The sequence below is a fragment of the Mobula birostris genome, chromosome 5, assembly GCF_030028105.1.
Source record: "Mobula birostris isolate sMobBir1 chromosome 5, sMobBir1.hap1, whole genome shotgun sequence".
Lineage (NCBI taxonomy): Eukaryota > Metazoa > Chordata > Chondrichthyes > Myliobatiformes > Myliobatidae > Mobula > Mobula birostris.
In genome coordinates this window covers 600,809-622,059 of record NC_092374.1, presented here as the reverse complement: position 1 = coordinate 622,059, position 21,251 = coordinate 600,809, and the positions used below count along the sequence as shown (strand labels likewise).

The 21,251-nt window shown below is 44.4% G+C and overlaps 1 protein-coding gene across 4 annotated transcripts in view; it reads left to right on the top strand.

The window, feature by feature from the left end:
- The window catches only part of nup155 (nucleoporin 155), a 244,979-nt gene that overhangs the window by 22,806 nt on the left and 200,922 nt on the right, over positions 1-21,251 (top strand). For 3 of the 4 annotated variants that reach the window (XM_072257447.1, XM_072257446.1, XM_072257448.1), the window contains exon 4: positions 9,669-9,739. The exons of the other annotated variant lie outside the window; for it this stretch is intronic. In XM_072257447.1, coding sequence (XP_072113548.1) covers positions 9,669-9,739 — 71 coding nt within the window. The remainder of the gene's footprint in view (positions 1-9,668; positions 9,740-21,251) is intronic. 4 annotated transcript variants of the gene reach the window in all.

The window sequence follows — 21,251 nt, the reverse complement described above, 5'->3', positions numbered from 1 at the left end:
TGGCTAGTGTGAGTCGGCACAGTCTTAAGGTGCTTGGAAGTAGGTACAGAGGAGATGTCGGGTAAGTTTTTTACGCAGAGAGTGGTGAGTGCGTGGAATGGGCTGCCGGAGCTGGTGGAGGCAGATATGACAGGGTCTTTTAAGAGACTCCTGGATAGGTACATGGAACTTAGAAAAATAGAGGGCTGTGGGTAAGCTTAGGTAATTTCTAAAGTAATTACATGTTTGGCAGTCAATATATTATCCATTACACATCCATAGAAATTTGTAAAACTTTTAGATGTCGTGCCAAATCTTCGTAAACTTTTAAGGAAGTGGAGATGGTGTTGTGGTTTCTTCGTAATTGCACTTGCATGCTGGGCCCAAGACAGACTCTCTGAAATGACTACACCAAGGAATTTAAAGTTGCTGTCCCTTTCCACTCTGACCCCCTGATGAGGACTGGCTCAGATATAAATAAATAGCGATAAATAACAAGCATAAAATAGCAATATAACACAGTCCTTAAGTTAGTGTAGCTATCCCCTTTTGTTCAAGAGACTGAAGATTGAGGGGTAGTAACTATTTTTGAACCTGGTGGTGTGAGTCCTGAGGCATCTTTACTCTCTACCTGATGGTAACTGTGAGAAAAGAGCATTACCTGTGTGGTGAGGATCTTTGATGAAGGTGCTGCTTTTCATGTAGATGTGCTCAATGGTTGGGAAGGTTTTACCTGTGATGTACTGTGCTGAATCCAGTACATTTTGTTGGATTTTCCGCTCAGAGGCATTGATGTTCCCATGCCAGGCTGTAACACAGCATACTTTCCACCACACATACATAGAGGTTTGCCAAGGTTTTCGATCACATGCTGGACATCCGCAGACTCCTGAGGAAGAGGCATTTTTGTGTTTTCTTTGCAATAATATATGATAGGTCCAGGACAGGGCTGCTGAGATAGCAACACCCAGGATTTTAAAATTACTGACCCTTTCCACTTCTGATCTTCTGATGATTACTGGCTCATGGACCTCTGGTTTTCCTCTCCTAAAGTCTGCAGTCAGTTCCTTGGTCTTAATGACATTGAGTAAGAGGTTGTTGTATTACACCGCTCAGCCAAATTTTCAATCTCCTTCCTGTATGCCGATTCATCACCACCCCTTTGATGCAGCCCACAACAGTGGTGTCATCAGCAAATGTGTATCTGGTGTTGGAGCTGTACTTAGCCACACAGTCACAGGTGAAAAGCACGTAGAGTGGGTGGTGGGGGGGTGGGGTGGGTTAAGTGCACATTCCTGCAGTTCTCCTGTTCTGATGGATATTGTGGAGATGTTTTTGCCAATCTGAACTGACTTGGGTCTATAAGAGGAAATCCAGGATCCAGTTGCACAAGGCAGTATTGAAGCCCAGGTCTTGGAGTTTACTGATTAGTTTTGAGGGGATGGTGGTGTTAATGCCAAGCTGTAATCAATTAAGAGCATCCTGATATATGCATCTTTGCTGTCTGGATGTTCCAGGGTTGTGTGAAGAGCCAATGAGATAACATCTGCAGACAGTGCGGCACGGCAGCAGCGGCCTTTCGGATCTGGTGTTACTTTAATTTGATTTTTTAGTTTAATTTTAAGGTACAATTTTTGATTAGGGCACATGGATAACAGAGTGACTATCTACCATCGCCAGATACTGCTACAATATAGAGATCGCCCAAAAACAAACCTTCATGAAGATTACATGACCTCGGCTTGCTGAGAGGATTGGGCCTACAGTCCTTGGAGTCACCTGATGCCAATGGCCGGAGGTGGAGACGTTGTAAGCAGTGTGCGAGGAAGTGGAAGTGAGGCAAGCGGGCAGGAGTCCGTGCCAGGCAAAAAGCAAACCCTAGCCTGCCGGCTTTCCTGTCCATTCTGCTCTCCAATGTCTGCTCCCTGGAAAATAAATAGGACTACATCCGACTCCAAGGAAATACTTGGGAGTACAGAGTCTGCTGTGCGTATGTTTTCACAGAAATGTGGCTCCGATGGAATCCCGGACGCCGCCATTCAGCTGGACGAGCTCGTCTTGTTTCGGGCGGACAGAAATGCAGCTCTTTCTGGTAAGACTCGCGGTGGTGGCTTGTGTGTTTACATCAATACAGAATGGTGCAAGAACTCTGTGCTGGTTTCAAGATACTGCTAATAGCTATTGGAGTTTGTGACTGTTAGATGCAGACCATTTTATTCATCATGGGAATTCACCACTGTCCTTATAGTCGGCGTCTACATTCCCCCCAGCGCTAACGCTAAGGAGGCGCTCTGTGAGCTGTATAGGGCTATTAGCGAACTGCAGAATGCACACCCTGATGGACTGTTCATTGTCGCTGGAGATTTTAACCATGCAAACCTTAAGTCGGCGCTCCCCAGATTCCATCAGAACGTGGACTTTGCAACGAGAGGGGAGAATGCGTTTGACCTTGTTTACACAAACATTCCCAATGCATACTGGGCGGAGCCCCGCCCTCACCTGGGTTACTCAGACCACATCTCTGTTATGCTAATCCCAGCATACAGACCGCCCGTCGGGCACTCCAGACCAGTTCAGAAGCGGGTGAAAACCTGGCCAGCAGGAGCCATCTCTGCTCTTCAAGACTGCTTTGAGCACACTGACTGGCACACGTTCAGGGAGGCTGCAACCGATGGCGACTCTACCAACTTAGAGGAGTACATGGCATCGGTGACTAGCTACATCAGCAAGTGCATTGATGACTTCACCGTGGCCAAGACCATCACTACACGCGCTAACCAGAAGCCATGGATGACAGCGGAAGTGCGTGCACTGCTGAGGACCCGTGACTCCGCCTTCAGAACAGGCAACAAGGCAGCCCTAAAAACAGCAAGGGCCAAACTGTCCCAGGCTATCAGAGAGGCAAAGCATGCACACGCCCAGCGAATCCACAGCCACTTCCAGGACAGCAGCAACACGTGGTGCATGTGGAAGGGCATTCAGGACATCACCAACTACAAGACAACACCACCTGCCTGTGCTGCTGATGCCTCCCTCCCAGATGCGTTGAATAACTTGTACGCTCGTTTTGAGGCGGAAAATGACGTGGCGGCGAGGAAGACCACCCCTCCACCAAACGACCAGGTGCTGTGTCTTACCGTGGCTGATGTGAGGAGAACCCTGTGCAGGGTCAACCCACGGAAGGCTGCTGGACCAGACAATATTCTTGGTAGAGTGCTTAGGGGATGTGCAGACCAGCTAGCTGAGATTTTCACTGACATCTTCAACATCTCCCTGAGCAGCGCCGTCATTCTTATGTGCTTCAAGGCCACCACCATTGTCCCCATGCCGAAGAAGTCTTCAGTGTCTGCCTCAACGACTACTGGGTTGCACTCACATCCGTCATCATGAAGTGTTTCGAGAGGGTCGTCATGAGGCACATCAAGACTCTGCTGCCCCCCTCACTGGAACCCCTGCAGTTCGCGTACAGTCCCAACCACTCAACAGACGACGCCATTGCCATCACCCTCCACCTGGCCCTAACACACTTGGACAAAAAAAGACACGTACGTTCAAGAGCTGTTCATAGACTTCAGTTCAGTATTCAACACAATCATTCCTCAGAAACTGATTGGAAAGCTGAGCCTACTGGGCCTGAACACCTCCCTCTGCAACTGGATCCTAGACTTCCTGACTGGGAGACCTCAATCAGTCCGGATTGGAAGCAGCATCTCCAACACCCATCACACTGAGCACGGGGGCTCCCCAGGGCTGTGTGCTCAGTCCACTGCTGTTCACTCTGCTGACTCACGACTGTGCAGCAATACACAGATCGAACCACATCATCAAGTTCGCCGATGACACGACCGTGGTGGGTCTCATCAGCAAGAACAATGAGTCAGCATACAGAGAGGAGGTGCAGCAGCTAACGGACTGGTACAGAGCCAACAACCTGTCTCTGAATGTGAACAAAACAAAAGAGATGGTTGTTGACTTCAGGAGGACGCGGAGCAACCACTCTCTGCTGAACATTGACGACGACTCTGTAGAGATCGTTAAGAGCACCAAATTTCTTGGTGTTCACCTAGCGGAGAATCTCACCTGGCCCCTCAACACCAGCTCCATAGCAAAGAAAACCCAGCAGCGTTTCTACTTTCTGCAAAGGCTGAGAGAAGTCCATCTCCCACACCCCCCATCCTCACCACATTCTACAGAGGTTGTATTGAGAGCATCCTGAGCAGCTGCATCATTGCCTGGTTCGGAAATTGCACCATTTCGGATCGCAAGAGCCTGCAGCTGATAGTGAGGTCAGCTGAGAAGATCATCGGGGTCTCCCTTCCCGCCATTACAGACATTTACACCATGCGCTGCATCCATAAAGCAAACAGCATTCTGAAGGACCCCACACACCCTTCCTACAAACTCTTCTCTCTCCTGCCAGCTGGCAAAAGGCACTGAAGCATTCAGGCTCTCACGACCAGACTATGTAACAGTTTCTTCCCCCAAGCCATCAGACTCCTCAATACCCAGAGCGTGGACTGCCCTCTACCGTGCATATTGTCTTGTTTATTATTTATTGTAATGCCTGCACTGTTTTGTGCACTTTATGCAGTCCTGGGTAGGCCTGTAGTCTAGTGTAGTTTTGTGTTGTTTAATGTAGTTCAGTGTAGTTTTTGTATTGTTCATGCAGCACTATGGTCCTGAAAAACGTCGTCTCGTTTTTATTGTGTACTGTACCAGCAGTTAAGGTTGAAATGACAATAAAATGTGACTTGACTTGATCTGCTGTGGACCTGGGGCTTCGGTAGGTGAATTGCAGTGGATCCAAGTCACCATTCAGACAGGAGCTGATATGCTTCAAGACCAGCCTCTCAACACACTTTGTCACCGTGGATGTAGGTGCCGCTGGGCGATAGTCATTTAGATAGGTTAATACGCTCTTCTTGGGCTCCGGTACAACTGAAGCCTGCTTGAAGCAGGTGGGTATCACACACTGCCAGTGCGAGAGGTTGAAGGTATCCATGAAAACACCAGCCAGTTGGTTAGCACAGGTCTTCAGTACTCAGCCAGGTACTCTGTCCGGGCTGGATGCTTTCCTTAGATTCACTCTCTGAGGCAGCCCACGTGTCATCTTCAGATACTGAGACCAAAGGATCATCAGGAGACATGGGGGTGCGCAATGGTTCCTTCCTGTTCTGGTGGTCAAAGCGAGCTTAGAAGGCATTGAGCTCACCTGGAAGCATTTACCTTTGTAGGAGGTGAATGCATTTCCCATTTCCTAGTCCACACCAACAAGTACTCTTTTTCAATGTCAGTGCCGGATTATTGAAGGAAAAGATTACAAGTAGTCAGATTAGTGAACGTCGACCTGTTACTTACAAGGGAAAGTCTACCTCCATACTTTAAGTTGTTGGAAGGTAGGTTCAATCTTACAGCTCAAAAACCATATTTAGATGTTTACAAAGCCCAGTAATTCATCAACTTCATGTCTTTCGGGTCATTCCATGCCATAATTGTATGGTTTATGATCGATTCAGAAATTTGATGGCAGATGAGAAAAAGCCATTCTTGAATGAGCTTGTGTTTTCAGGCTCCTGAGAAAAGAGCATGTACTGGGTGGAGAGTTGTTGCCTTTCTGAGGCATTTCCTTCTGAAGATGTCACCATGGCGGGGAGGCTAGTGCTCATGGTGGAGACAGACGAGATATGAATAATGGAAGAATGGAATTCACACCCAACAATGAAGGAACAATTGCTTTACTAACTTTAAAGTGCCAGCTTGTAGTTTCTATTGACTGTTAATATTTCTGTTTTGATTGGCAATTGATCTTGCAAGTCAGGAATTCAAATATATACAACTTACGAAATGGTCAATATCTGTAACTGATAAGTCAATTTTGTATTTTAAAAAAAAGCAGTTTTCTATCCTGGCTTCAGAACAGTGTGGGTGACAGGGGTCCATGCTCCTATTCTTGTGCACAAGTGAAATAAATTAGAACTGGTCTCAAGTTTAATATCACTGCATATCAAATTAAGTGAAGCTTATTGTCATTTAACTGCATTAATGTATGTAGAAATGAGACAACATTTCCTCCAGCCAGCGTGTAAAGCACATAGAAACATAGAAAACCTACAGCACAATACCAACCCTTCGGCCCACTAAGCTGTGCCGAACACGTAAGTACTTTAGAAATTACCTAAGGTTACCCATAGCCCTCTATTTTTCTAAGCTCCAGAAAAAAATAACACAACATAACATGAAGGTAAGGATAAAAACTGCAGATGAATCACACATAAATAACAAACTAAAATGCATTAATATTAAATATTTAAGGTACGGAATAGATTAACCAATGACACTTATAATATGATGCGGCTGGGAGTTCGAAGCCTAATGGTCTAAGGAAGAAACTATTTCAGTTTCTGACCGTTCTTGTTTTTATGTATTGGAGTCTCTTCCTGATGGTGGAAGTCAAAGAGGATGCTGGATGAATGGGTGGGATTCTTGATAATACTAAGGACCCTGTGTATGCAGATTTCCTGATAAATGTCCCCGACGGATGGTAGGGAGATCCTTATGATGCTCTCGGGGAGTGAAGCATCCTGGTCACTGACGTGCGGGGTAGTCTTGTAGTATGTAAACCTCTGAATTCCCTGCCACATGCACCTTGTGACTCTGGTATCGCATAAGTGACTGTAAATTCTTTGAGAATGCTCCCATTTTTCCTTGTTGATGGAACAGGAAAGCACAGTTCTTGCTGTCCTGAGAGCTGTCGCATCTTCCAATCTAAAAGCAACATCACGGATCTCTTAGCCATATATGGATGTCTACAGCAAGCCATGGCTTCCAATTTGCTCTCATCCGGGTGTGTTTCATGATGATAACATCCTCTGTACACTTCTCTATGTAGCTGGTCACAGAATCCACGTATTCCTCGATATTAACATGGTTGCCATAGTTAGCAGACTCCCTGAACATTCTCCAGTTCGTATTATCAAAAGTAGTCCTATGGTCCAGGTTTTCACCACCTTTGGAACTGATTTGACCTGTTTGGTCACTGGTTTGCATGATGGAATTAACATTACAGATAAGTGATCTGAGAGTTCAATGTGGGGTCGAGGGACTGATTTATTGGCAACTGGTATGTTAGTATAAACCAGCTCTAGTGTATTTTCACCTCTGGTGGCAAAATCAACATGCTGGTGGTAATTTAGGCAGGGCTGTCTTTGGGTTTGCATGGTTAAAATTGCCTGCAGTAATGAAGATACCATTAGGGTGTTTGGTTTGAAAGTCACTGATGGCACTGTGCAGCTCACAGTGCCTTGCCTGCTTTAGTAGAGGGAGAGAAGAGGATATATACAGCTACCAACAAAATCGTTGTGAACTCTCTCTATATAAAAGTGTCTGCACTTCGCAAAAATAAACTCATTCATCAGTGAATAATGGGACGCCATTGCCAAAGTGTACTTACACCAGTTCTTACTTATGTAAATGCAGATATGACAGTTGTGAAATTTGTTGTTTTGTGGTAGCAGTACATAATAAAAAGCTATAAATTACAATAAGTACATGTAGATAAAGTAAGTTAAATTGAATAAATAGTGCAAAAAGTTGGCGGGGGGGGGGGTAAGAATACTGAGGTAGTGTTCGTAGGTTCATTATCCATTCAGAGATGTGATGGCTGAGGGGAAGAAGCTGTTCCTGAAATGTTAATTCTGTGTCTTCAGGCTCCTGTACCACCTCTCTGAGAAAAGAGCATGTGCTCTGTGGTGGGAGTACTTAATGATGGATGCTGCCTTTTTAAGGCATTGACTTCTGTAGACATCCTCGTGGTGGGAAGGCAAGTGCCCCGATGGAGCCGGCTGAGTTTGAGACACTAGCTTTTTTCAATCTTGTGCAGTGGTTCTTCCATACCAGAAGGTGATGCAAACAGTACATCTGCAGAAATTTGCTAGTCTTTGGTGACCTACTGAGTCTCCTCAAATCTTAATGAAATATAGCTACTGACATTCCTTCTTTGTAATCGTATTATATGTCAGGCCCAGGATAGATCCTCAGAGATGTTGACCTCCCGGAACTTGAAACTGCTCACCCTTTATACTGCTGAGCCTTCACTGAGAGTTGGTGTATGTTTCCACAAATTCCCTTCCTGAATACACAATCAATTCCTTGGTCTTACTGACATTACATTTCGTTGGCTTTGTATCTGTACTTGGCACAATGACAATAAAGTTGAATCTAATCTAAAATTGAGCGTTGCGACACCAGTCAACCTGCTGATCTATCTCACGTCTGTACGCCCTCTCATTACCATCTTAGATTCTGCCGGCAGCAGATGTGTCATCAGCTGATTTATAGATGGTGTTTGAGCTTTGCCTAGCCACATGGTCATGGGTGTGGACAGAGTAAAGCAGTAAGCTGAGCCACACATCCTTCAGGTGTTGGTGTTTATTGTCAGAGAGGAGGTGTTATTTCCTATCTGCATTGACTGGCCTCCTGGTGAGGAAGTCAGGTATCCAGAGGGAGATACAGAGGCCCAGGTTTTGGAGCTTATTGTTTAGAAATGAGGGTATGATTGTGTGAAATGTAAAGCTGTAATTAATAAACAGCAGCCTAACATGGGTATTACTTTGTCCAGGGGATCCAAGCCTGAGTGGAGAGCTAGTAAGATTGCATCCACTGCAGAGCTATTGTGGCAATAAGGAAATTGCAACGTGTCCAGATCTTTGCTTCAGCAGGAATTAATTCTAACCATGATCAACCTCTCAAAGCGCTTTTTCAGGAGTGCATCTGGTCCCTATTTCTGATCTAAGCATAACATTCCACGGTTTTTCTCTATTGCCCTTTTAAAACAGAGGACTAACATTGGCTATGCTCCAGTCCTTGGGACTTCACCTGTGGCAAAAGATGTTGGAATGGTGGAAGGAAATAGTCATAGTCATAGTCATACTTTATTGATCCTGGAGGAAATTGGTTTTTGTTACAGTTGCACCATAAATAATTAAATAGTAATAAAACCATAAATAATTAAATAGTAATATGTAAATTATGCCAGGAAATAAGTCCAGGACCAGCCTATTGGCTCAGGGTGTCTGACCCTCCAAGGGAGGAGTTGTAAAGTTTGATGGCCACAGGCAGGAATGACTTCCTATGACACTCTGTTTTGCATCTCAGTGGAATGAGTCTGGCTGAATGTACTCCTGTGCCCACCCAGTCCATTATGTAGTGGATGGGAGACATTGTCCAAGATGGCATGCAACTTGGACAGCATCTTCTTTTCAGACACCACCGTGAGAGAGTCCAGTTCCATCCCTACAACATCACTGGCCTTACGAATGATTTTGTTGATTCTGTTGGTGTCTGTTACCCTCAGCCTGCTGCCCCAGCACACAACAGCAAACATGATAGCACTGGCCACCACAGACTCGTAGAGCATCATCCGGCAGATGTTAAAGGACCTCAGTCTCCTCAGGAAATAGAGATGGCTCTGACCCTTCTTGTAGACAGCCTCAGTGTTCTTTGACCAGTCCAGTTTATTGTCAATTTGGTATTAGGTCAATGTTAGGTATTAGAATTAAAAAGACAAGGTGTAAGTTAAGGAATGAGAATGTGTTATGGTCAAGTCAAGTCTGGTCGTATTCTGTAAACTTGTACAAACTGTCGTGAATAAACTTGCTTTGAGTCTGGTCCTATCATCTTGTCTTTTTCAGGGGTGATTTGGTTTACTTTGATGGGCTGAGTGAAACAATTCTGTCAGTGGGACTGGTAAAACCCAGAGTTGGTAAGTTAGCTATTTTTAAAATTCCACCTTTGTTTTCAAATTATTTTATGATTGTGCCCCTTCTCTTCTGTAATCTCCACCAGTTTTGGTCTACCAAGCATTTCTCGTAAATCATTCCATGACAGAGTAATTTAATTACAAAAGTGTTAATGAACCGAAGGAGTTATTTGCTTGATTTTGTTGCTACTCTCTATCAAAATTTTGATTCCACAGCATTTTGGTGATGGGGGGGGGGCGGTGGAAGGAGAGCAGCCAGATGTCTTGCTACATATTGATACCAATGACATAGGAAGGAAAAGCAAAGAGATCCTGAAAAGAGAATTTAGAGAGCTAGGCAGAAAGCTAAGAAGCTGGACCTTCAATGTAGTCATTTGTCAAGGGGGTGGGAACCAAAGTGAAGTGACTTAGGATAGGACGGATGGTAAAAAAGCGAAGATAGTGTGCAGTCAGACTGTCAGGAAGGGCAGACAGATGACAGGACAAAATTGCAGCCAGCAGGGTGAGTGTCAGTGCGTTAGGGATGCAGAATCAAAAAGGGTCCAAATATAGTAATCAGTGTTATATATGCATGGAGTATACGAAATAAGGTGGATGATCTTGTTGCACTATTACAGATAGTCAGGTATAATGTGGCCATCAGTGAATCGTGGCTGAAGGATGGTTGTAGTTGGAGCTAAATTGTATGGGAGGGTAGGAAGGCACTCAGAGGGGATGGTGTGGCTCTGCTGGTAAAGAATGGCATCAAATCAGTAGAAAGATGTGACATAGGATCGGAAAATGTTGAATCCCTGTGGGTTGAGATCCTCAGTTCAGCCCTGTGGGTTGAACTGCAAGGGTAAAAGGACCCTGTTGGGAGTTATATACAGGCCTCCCAAAGTTGCTAGGATGTGGACCACAGATTACAGAAGGAAATAAAAGAGGTGTGTCAATAAGGCATGGGAGATTTCAACATGCAGGTCGATTGAGAAAATCAGGTTGGAAATGGATGTCGAGTGAATTTGTTGAATGCCTATGAGATGGCTTTTTAGAGCAGTTTGTCGTTGAGCCTACTGGGGGATCGGCTGGATTGGGTGTTATGTAATAAATGGAGGTAATTAGGGAGCTTAAGGTAAAAGAACCCTCAGGAGGCAGTGATCACTATATGATTGAGTTCAACTTGAAATTTGATAGGGAGAAAGTAAAGTCTGATGTGGCAATATTTCAGTGGAGTAAAGGAAATTAAAGTGTTATGAGAGAGGAGTTGGCCCAAGTAAATTGGAAGGAGATGCTGGCAGGGATGAAATGTATTTCTGGAAAAAATGAAGAAGGTGCAGGGCAGATGTATTCCAAAAATGAAGAAATACTCAAATGGCAAAATAGTACAACAGTTGCTTACAACGAAGTCAAAGCTAATGTAAAAACAAAAGAGAGGGCATACAACAAAGCAAAAATTGGTGGGAAGACAGGATTCAGAAACTTTTTAAAAATCCACAGGGAGCAGCTAAAAGACTCACTAGAAGGGAAAAGATGAAATATGAAAACAAGCGAGCAAACAATATCCAAGTGAATAGTAAAAGCTTTTCAAGTATGTTATGTAAAAGGTAAGAGAGAGATGAGATGGATATAGGACTGCTTAAAAAATGTGGCTAAATAATAACAAGGATAAGAAGATGGCAGATGAACTAACTGAGCATTTTGCATCAGTCTTCATTGTGGAAGACACTAGCATTGTGCCAGATGTTGAAAGGTGCAAGGGAAGAGAAGTGGGTGCAGTTACTATTACAAAGGAGAAGGTGCTCAAAAAGCTGAAAAACCTAAGGGTACATAAGTCACCGGACCAGATGAACTGCACCTTAGGGTTCTGAAAGAGCTTCAGCAGAGATTGTGGAGGCGTTAGTAATGATCTTTCACAGTCGTTGGACTCTGGCACGGTGCTAGAGGACTGGAAAATTGCAAAAGTCACTCCACTTTTTAAGAACTGAGGAAGACAGCAGAAAGAAAATTAAGACCAGTTAGCCTGATCTCAGTGGTTGGGAAGATGTTGGAGTCTATTGTTAAGGATGAGATTATGGAGCACTTGGTGACATTGGACAAGATAAGACAAAATCAGCATGCTTTCCTCAAGGGGAAAATCTTGCCTGATGAACCTGTTGTAATTCTTTGAGGAGATTACAAGTAGGATAGATGAAGGGGATGCAGTGGATGTTGTATATTTGGACTTTCAGAAGGCCTTTGACAAGGTGCCACACATGAGGCTGCTTACCAGGTTAAGAGCCCATGGGATTGCAGGGATGTCATTGGCATGGTTAGAGTATTGGCTGATAGGTAGGAGGCAGCAAGTGGGAATTAAACCAACCTTTTCTGGTTGGCTGCCAGTGACTAATGTTGTTCCACAGGGGTCATTGTTTGGACTGCTTTTTATGCTATATATCAATAATTTAGATGATGGAATAGGAGGCCAAGTTTGTAGATGATATGAAGATTGGTGGAGCAGCAGGTAGTGTTGAGGAAACAGGTAGGCTACAGAGGACTTAGATTAGGAGAATGGGCAGTTAGGGATAAATGAAATGCAATGTTCATGCACTTTGGTGGTAGAAATAAATATGCAGACTATTTTCGAAATGGAGATAATCGAAAAATCTGAGCTGTAAAGGCATCTTGTGCAGAACGCCCTGAAGGTTAACTTGCAGGTAGAGTCGGTGGTGAGGAAGGTGAAATGTTAGCATTAATTTCAAGAGGTCTAGAATATTAGAGCAGGAATGTGATGCTGGGGCTTTATGAGGCACTGATGAGACCTCGCTTTGAGTATTGTGAACAGTTTAGGCCTCCTCATCTAGGAAAAGATATGCTGGAATTGGAGAGGGTCCAGTGGAGTCCACAAGGATGATTCCAGGAATGAAAGGGTTATCATACAAGGAAAATTTGATGGCTCTGGGTCTGTACTTGCTGGGATTTAAAAGTATTTGGCGGGGCGTGAATCTCATTGAAACCTTTCGAATGTTGAAAGGCCTGGACAGAGTAGATGTGGAAAGGATGTTTTCCATGGTGGTGGAGCTGAGGACAAGAGGACTCAGGCTCAGGATAGAGGGGCGTCCATTTAAAGCAGGTGCAGAGAAAAAGTTCTTTAGCTAGACGATGGTGAATTTGTGGAATTTGCTACCACAGGCAGCTGTGGAGGCCAGATCGTTGGGTGTATTTAAGGTAGAGCTTGATAGTTTCTCAGTTGGACACGGCGTCAAAGATTATGGGGGAGAAGGTGGGGGAGAAGGCCAGTGAGTGAGGCGGAGGAGGGGAATACAGGACCAGTTTGAATGGCGGACCAGACTTGATGGGCCAAATGCCCTTGTTCTGCTGCTGTGTCTTATGGTCTTAAAATGACCTGCTTGTTCTACCCCCTGGCTCCCAGAGTAATATATTATGGAAGTTGAACCTTTTGGCCCAACTGGTCCATATCAACTGCTGCTTCCTCCCTGCTCGAACCACTTGCTTGCATTTAGCCTGTAACGTTTTACAAGCCCTTCCCCGCCATATACCTATCCAAATGTCTAGATTTACAAGGATATTGCCTGGATTGGGGAGCATGCCTTATGAGAATAGGTTGAGTGAACTCGGCCTTTTCTCCTTAGAGGGGCGGAGGATAAGAGGTGACCTGATAGAAGTGTATAAGATGATGAGAGGCATTGATCATGTGGATAGTCAGAGGCTTTTTCCCAGGGCTGAGATGGCCAGCATGAAAGGGCACAGTTTTAAGGTGCTTGGAAGTAGGTACAGAGATGTCAGGGGTAAGTCTTTTACGCAGAAAGTGGTGAGTGCATGGAATGGACTGCCGGCGACTGGTGGAGGCAGATAGGACAGGGTCTTTTAAGAGACTCCTGGATAGGTAGATGGAGCTTAGAAAAATAGAGGGCAATGGGTAACCTTAGGTAATTTCTAAAGTAATTATATGTTTGGCACAGCATTGTGGGCCGAAGGGCCGTAATTGTGCTGTAGGTTTTCTATGTTTCTATGTCCCTTAAGCATCCTCTGGCAGCTCATTTCAAGTACTCACTACTTTTCAACCTACTCTGAAGATCAACCTAACACTTCCTTCCTACATATCCCTCCAATTTTCATTCATCTGTGTATATATCTAAGAGTTTCTTAAATGTCCCTAATGAATCTGCAACTACCGCCACACATGGCAGGGCATTTTATGCACCCACCACTCTCTGTGCAGAAATTCCCAGGATGGAAATGGCTAATACAATGCATAATTTTAAGGTGATTTGAGGAAAGTATAGGAAAGATGTTAGAGGCAAACTCTGTACATGGAGAGTAGTGGATGCATGTAATGTCCTGCTACTGGCGATTGTAGATGCAGAATCATTAGGAGCATTTAAGAAACTCTTAGATAGGTACATGGATGTTTGAAAAATGGAGAGTTATGTAGAATGAAAGGGTTGATCTTGGAGTAGGTTAAAAGGTTGGCAAAATATTTTGGGCCATAGGGCCTGTACTGTACTGTAATGTTCTGTGTTCTGTATTCGCTAAAGCCTTCTCATAAGACCATAAGACATTGGAGCAGAAGTAGACCATTTGGCCCATCGAGTCTGCCATCAAATCACGGGCTGATCCAATTCTTCCAGACATCCCCACTCCCCTGCTTTCACCCTATACCCTTTGATGCCCTGGCTAATCAAGAACCTGTCTATCTCTGCCTTAGATGCACCCAATGACGTGGCCTTCACAGCCACTCATGGCAACAAATTCCATGGATTTACCACCCTCTGACTAAAGTAATTTCTTCACATCTATGTTCTAAAAGGATGTCCTTCAATCCTGAAGTCGTGCCCTCTTGTCCTAGAATCCTCTACCATGGGAAGTAACTCTGCCATATCTAATCTGTTCAGGCCTTTTAACATTCGGAATGTTTCTAAGAGATCCCCCCTCATTCTCCTGGCCTCCAGGGAATACAGCCCAAGAGCTGCCAGACGTTCTTCATGCGGTAACCCTTTCATTCCTGGAATCATTCTCGTGAATCTTCCCTCAGCCCTCTCCAATGTCAGTATATCCTTTCTAAAATAAGGAGCCCAAAACTGCAAGTGTGGTCTCACGAGTGCCTTATACAGCCTCAACATCACATCCCTGCTCTTATATTCCGTACCTCTAGAAATGAATGCTAACGTTGCATTCGCCTTCTTCACAACCGACTCAACCTGGAGGTTAACATTCATGGTATCTTGCACAAGGACTCCCATGTTCCTTTGCATCTCTGCATTTTGAGTTCTCTCCCCATCTAAATAATAGTCTGCCCGTTTATTTTTTCCACCAAAGTGAATAACCATACATTTTCCAACATTGCATTACATTTGCCACTTCTTTGCCCATTCTCCCAATCTATCCAAGTCTCTCTGCAGACTCTGTGTTTTCTCAGCACTACCGGCTCCTCCACCTATCTTTGTATCATCAGCAAATTTAGCCACAAAACCATCTATTCCATAATCCAAATCGTTGATGTACAGTGTAAAAAGAAGCGGCCCCAACACGGACTCCTGTGGAACACCACTGGTAACCGGCAGCCAACCAGAATGGGATCGCTTTACTCCTACTCTGTTTCCTGCCAATCAGCCAACGCTCTATCCACGTTAGTAACCCACGCTAGTAACCTCCCTGTAATTTCATGGGCTCTTATCTTGCTAAGCAGCCTCATGTGCAGCACCTTGTCAAAGACCTTCTGAAAATCCAAGTACACCACGTTTACTGCATCTCCTTTGTCTACCCTGTCTGTAATTTCTCAAAGAATTACAGTAGGTTTGTCAGGCAGGATTTTTCTTTCAGGAAACCATGCTGGCTTTGGCCTATCTTGTCATGCCCCTTTTTAGCTCTCCAAGGTCCATTCTTCAGCTCCTTCCTTTTACCTCAGTAGAGCCCTGTCAGATCCTTGTTTCCTAAACCTTAAGTAACTTTCTTTCTTCCACTTGACTAAATGTTCCAGACTCTTGTCAACCATGGGAAGAGAAGGGCAATTATAGACTTACAGGGATAGGCAGCTTGGAAATCAGTCTGTTAGCCTGATTCATACATGCTGACAAGATGCTCGTCAACTCCCATTTGCCTGTATTTCCTGTACAAATCCCTGCCTTCTGTACCTAAAGGCAATGATTGTGTGCTTATGGTCTTGTGCTGTCCATCCACTTTAGGTTTACTGGAGCTGTTTGGAGTGGTTTAAACTAGTATGGCAGGGGGATGGAAACCAGTATGATAGAGCTGAGGATGAGCCAGCAGGTTTAGAAGTAGATGATAGGTGTAACATGAATGTAAGGAAGGACAAGCCAATGATTGGGTGCAAATGCAAACAGCAACAAGTTGAGTTGCACCACAGAGGCAAAATTCAAAAAGATAAATAATGCTGGACTGAAGTTGCTGTATTTAAGTGTGTGTAGCATTTGGAATAAGGTGGATGAACTTGTGGCACGATTAGATGTAGCACCCCTGGGCAGCCTCAGGGTCACTCGGCTCGCTGTCGTCTAGGGAAACAGCCCTTGGCCCTGCCAAACTGGGTAATTAGTTTGTGTGGATGCTGTGTGATGTACCCCACCCCGCCCAAATAACAGACAATACATCAGATACGATTAAATGATTTACAGTTTATAGATATTACTGGAACTATATAATTAATAGAGAATAAAATAGACCATAAGACAAAGGAGCAGAAGTAGGCCATTCGGCCCATCGAGTCTACTCCGCCATTTTATCATGAGCTGATCCATTTTATCCTATTTAGTCCCACTGCCCCGCCTTCTCACCATAACCTTTGATGCCCTGACTACTCAGATACCTATCAATCTCTGCCTTAAATACACCCAATGACTTGGCCTCCACTGCTGCCCGTGGCAACAAATTCCATAGATTCACCACCCTCTGACTAAAAAAATTTTTTCACATTTCTGTTCTGAAAGGGCGCCCTTCAATCCTGAAGTCATGCCCTCTCGTACTAGACTCCCCCATCATGGGAAACAACTTTGCCACATCAACTCTGTCCATGTCTTTTAACATTTGAAATGTTTCTATGAGGTCTCCCCTCATTCTTCTAAACTCCAAGGAATACAGTCCAAGAGCGGACAAACGTTCCTCATATGTTAACCCTCTCATTCCCGTAATCATTCTAGTGAATCTTCTCTGTACCCTCTCCAACGTCAGCACATCCTTTCTTAAATAAGGAGACCAAAACTGCCCACAGTACTCCAAGTGAGGTCTCACCAGCGCCTTATAGAGCCTCAACATCACATCCCTGCTCCTATACTCTATTCCTCTAGAAATGAATGCCAACATTGCATTCGCCTTCTTCACTACCGACTCAACCTGGAGTTTAACTTTAAAGGAATCCTGTAAGAGGACTCCCAAGTCCTGTTGCATCTCAGAACTTTGAATTCTTTCCCCATTTAAATAATAGTCTGCCCGTTTATTTTTTCTGCCAAAGTGCATAACCATACACTTTCCAACATTATACTTCATTTGCCACTTCTCTGCCCATTCTTCCAATCTATCCAAGTCTCTCTGCAGTCTCTCCGTTTCCTCAGCACTACCGGCCCCTCCACCTATCTTCGTATCGTCAGCAAACTTAGCCACAAAGTCCTCTATTCCATAATCCAAATCGTTGATGTACAATGTAAAAAGAAGTGGCCCCAACACTGATCCCTGTGGAACACCACTGGTAACCGGCAGCCAACCAGAATAGGATCCCTTTATTCCCACTCTCTGTTTCCTGCCAATCAGCCAACGCTCTATCCACGTATGTAACTTTCCTGTAATTCCATGGGCTCTTATCTTGTTAAGCAGCCTCATGTGTGGCACCTTGTCAAAGGTCTTATGAAAATCCAAATATACAACATCCACTGCATCTTCCTTGTCTAGCCTACTGGTAATTTCCTCAAAAAATTGTAATAGGTTTGTCAGGCAGGATTTTCCTTTAAGGAATCCATGCTGAGTTCTGCCTACCTTGTCATATGCCTCCAGGTACTCTGTAACCTCATCCTTGACAATCGACTCCAACAACTTCCCAACCACCGACGTCAAGCTAACAGGTCTATAATTTCCTTTTTGCTTCCTTGCCCCCTTCTTAAATAGCGGAGTGACATTTGCAATCTTCCAGTCTTCCGGAACCATGCCAGAATCTATCGACTTTTGAAAGATGATCGCTAATGCCTCTGCAATCTCCACAGCTACTTCCTTCAGAACACGAGGGTGCATTCCATCTGGTCCAGGAGATTTATCGACCTTTAGCCTATTCAGCTTCCTGAGTACTTTCTCTGTCGTAATTGTGACTGAGCACACTTCTCTTCTCTGCCACCCTTGAGTGTCTGGTATCCTGCTGATGTCTTCCTCAGTGAAGACTGATGCAAAATACTTGTTCAGTTCCTCTGCCATCTCCTCATCTCCCACTACAATTTCTCCAGTATCATTTTCTATCGGTCCTTTATCTACTCTCACCTGTCTTTTACTCTTTATATACTTGAAAAAGCTTTTAGTATCCTCTTTGATATTATTTGCTAGTTTCCTTTCATAGTTAATCTTTTCTCTCTTAATGACCTTCTTGGTTTCCTTTTGTAAGGTTTTAAAGACTTCCCAATCCTCTGTCTTCCCACTAATTTTTGCTTCCTTGTATGCCCTCTCCTTAGCTTTAACTTTGGCTTTGACTTCTCTTGTCAACCACGGTTGCATCCTTTTTCCACTCGAAAATTTCTTCTTTTTTGGAATATACCTGCCTTGCACATTCCTCATTTCTCACATAAACTCCAGCCACTGCTGCTCTGCCATCTTTCCCACCAGTGTCTCTTTCCAGACAACTTTGGCCAGTTCCTCTCTCATGCCACTGTAATTTCCTTTACTCCACTGAAACACCGACACATCAGATTTCGGCTTCTCTTTTTCTAATTTCACAGTGAACTCAATCATGTTATGATCACTGCCTCCTAAGGGTTCCTTCACTTCAATCTCTCTAATCACCTCCGGTCCATTACACAATACCCAATCCAGTACAGCCGATCCCCTAGTGGGCTCAACAACAAGCTGTTCTAAAAAGCCATCTTGCAGACATTCTACAAATTCTCTCTCTTGAGATCCAGTGCCAACCTGATTTTTCCAATCTACTCGCATGTTAAAATCCCCCACAATTATCATAACACTGCCCTTCTGACAAGCCTTTTCTATTTCCAGTTGTAATTTGTAGTCCACATCCCTGCAGCTGTTTGGAGGCCTATAAATAACCGCCATCAGGGTCCTTTTACCCCTGCTATTCCTTAGCTCAATCCATAAAGATTCTGCACCTTCCGATCCTATATCACCTCTTTCTAATGATTTAATATCATTTCTTACCGATAAAGCCACGCCTCCCCCTCTGCCTACCTTCCTATCTTTCTGATACACTGTGTATTCTTGGACGTTCAGCTCCCAGAGACCTGCATCCTTTAGCCAGGTCTCAGTGATGGCCACAATATCATACCTGCCAATCTGTAGCTGTACAACAAGATCATCCACCTTATTTCTTATGCTGCGTGCATTTAAGTACAACACCTTAAGACCAGTATTTGATACCTTTTGCTTTGATTTCACTGCAACTTTATTGCACTGCAACTCATCCCAATGGCTACACATTTGCCCCATCACCTGCCTGTCTTTCCTGATATCTTTACTGCTCACTATCTTAGATTTATTTCTGTTTTCCCCTTCCTCCGCTCTATCATTCTGGTTCCTATCCCCCTGCCAAATTAGTTTAAACCCTCCCTAACAGCTCTATTAAACTTTCCTGCCAAGATATTGGTCCCCTTCGGGTTCAGGTGTAACCTGTCCTTTTTGAACAGATCATACTTCCCCCAGAAGAGATCCCAATTATCCAAGAATCTGAAGCCCTGCCCCCTACACCAGTCTCTCAGCCACGCATTCATCTGCCTGATCCAACTACTCTTGCCCTCGCTAGCATGTGGCACAGGTAGCAATCCCAAGATTACTACCCTGGAGGTCCTGCTTCTCAGCTTCCTTCCTAACTCCTGGAAATCTCTCTTCAGGACCTCCTCCTTTGTTCTATCTATGTCATTGGTACCAACATGTACCAAGACAACTGGCTGCTCACCCTCCCCCTTTAGAATATTCAGGACCCGATCTGAGACATCCTGTACCCTGGCACCTGGGAGGCAACACACCATGCAGGTATCTCTGTCAGGCTCACAGAATCTCCTGCCTGTTCCCCTGACTATGGATAAAATATAAAAGGAAAATAAAAGGTGCCACACTGATCAAAGTTCAATCTCTTCGTGCACAAACAGATGGAGCTCAGGACCCTTCTTCTTCACCCTGCGACCCCTTGGACCACCTTGACCGGCTGCCTGGGACCAACAATGGTGGTCGACCAGACACTCTACGAGTCCGTCTCCGTTTCCTCTCTTCGCCGAACGCCCCGCTCGGGGTCCAACCCCGTTCGCGGACTCACAGCACCTGGTCCATCCTCTGTCTCTCTCTCTTGCCTTCTGTCCCAAAACCCTGCACATACAATATCTTACAGACACACCAAAAGCATAATAACTATCGCAATTGGTTCATAACACCTTTCTTATCAGTAACGTGATCCAAACAAACTGCTAGCAGGAGGACTTTCTCAGCAGTTAACATAACAAAGAAGCCCTTTCAATTATAATGTAACAAAGAAGCCATTTTAATTAGACTATGCAGTGACATTAAAAAAAAAAAGAAACCCCCTTACATAGAGATTAGTGGGTACAATATTGTGGACATCACTGAGTCATGGCTGGAAAGAAAGCCATAGTTGGGTATTGATAGGGTAAATGCAAGCAGGCTTTCACCACTGAAGCTGGATGAGACTACAACCAGAGGTCGTTGTTTAACAGCTGAAAGGGGAACATGAGGGGAAACTTCTTCACTCAGAGGGTTGTGCGAGCTGCCAGCACAAGTGGTCCATACAAGCTCGACTTCAGTATTTAAGCAAAATTTGGATGGTAGGGTTATGGACGGCTATGGTCCTGGTGCAGGTAATGAGAATGAGCAGTTTAAATTGTTTTGGCATGGACCAGAATGGCCAAAGGGCCTGTTTCTGTGCTATGCTTCTCTGACTCTGAATCTGTGTCTGCATGCCTTTTCAGTTTGCATCATTGCTGCTTTGTGATTGGTGGATTGATATTTACATTAACAAGCAAATGTACCTAGTATAGTGGACACTGAGTATATATCTTTTACAATACCGTAATTACAGCTGCCACTAACACCACAGTTGGCAGACTATTCCATATATCCTCTACCCCCTGGAGAAAAACTTGCTACTTCAGTCTCCTTTTTGATCTTCCCCCTTGCAACTTAAACCTAAGCCTTCAGTGCTTTAGAACCATTACACTGAGAAAATTACTATGTACACTATCTTTGTTCTTCAGTTTTAAGAACTTCTACTCTAAAACCTCCTTCCCTCAACTTTCTTCACTTCAGGGAAAACAGTCCAAGTCTATCCAGTCTGCGTATCATAGCTCATGCCCTGGCAACATCCTTGTGA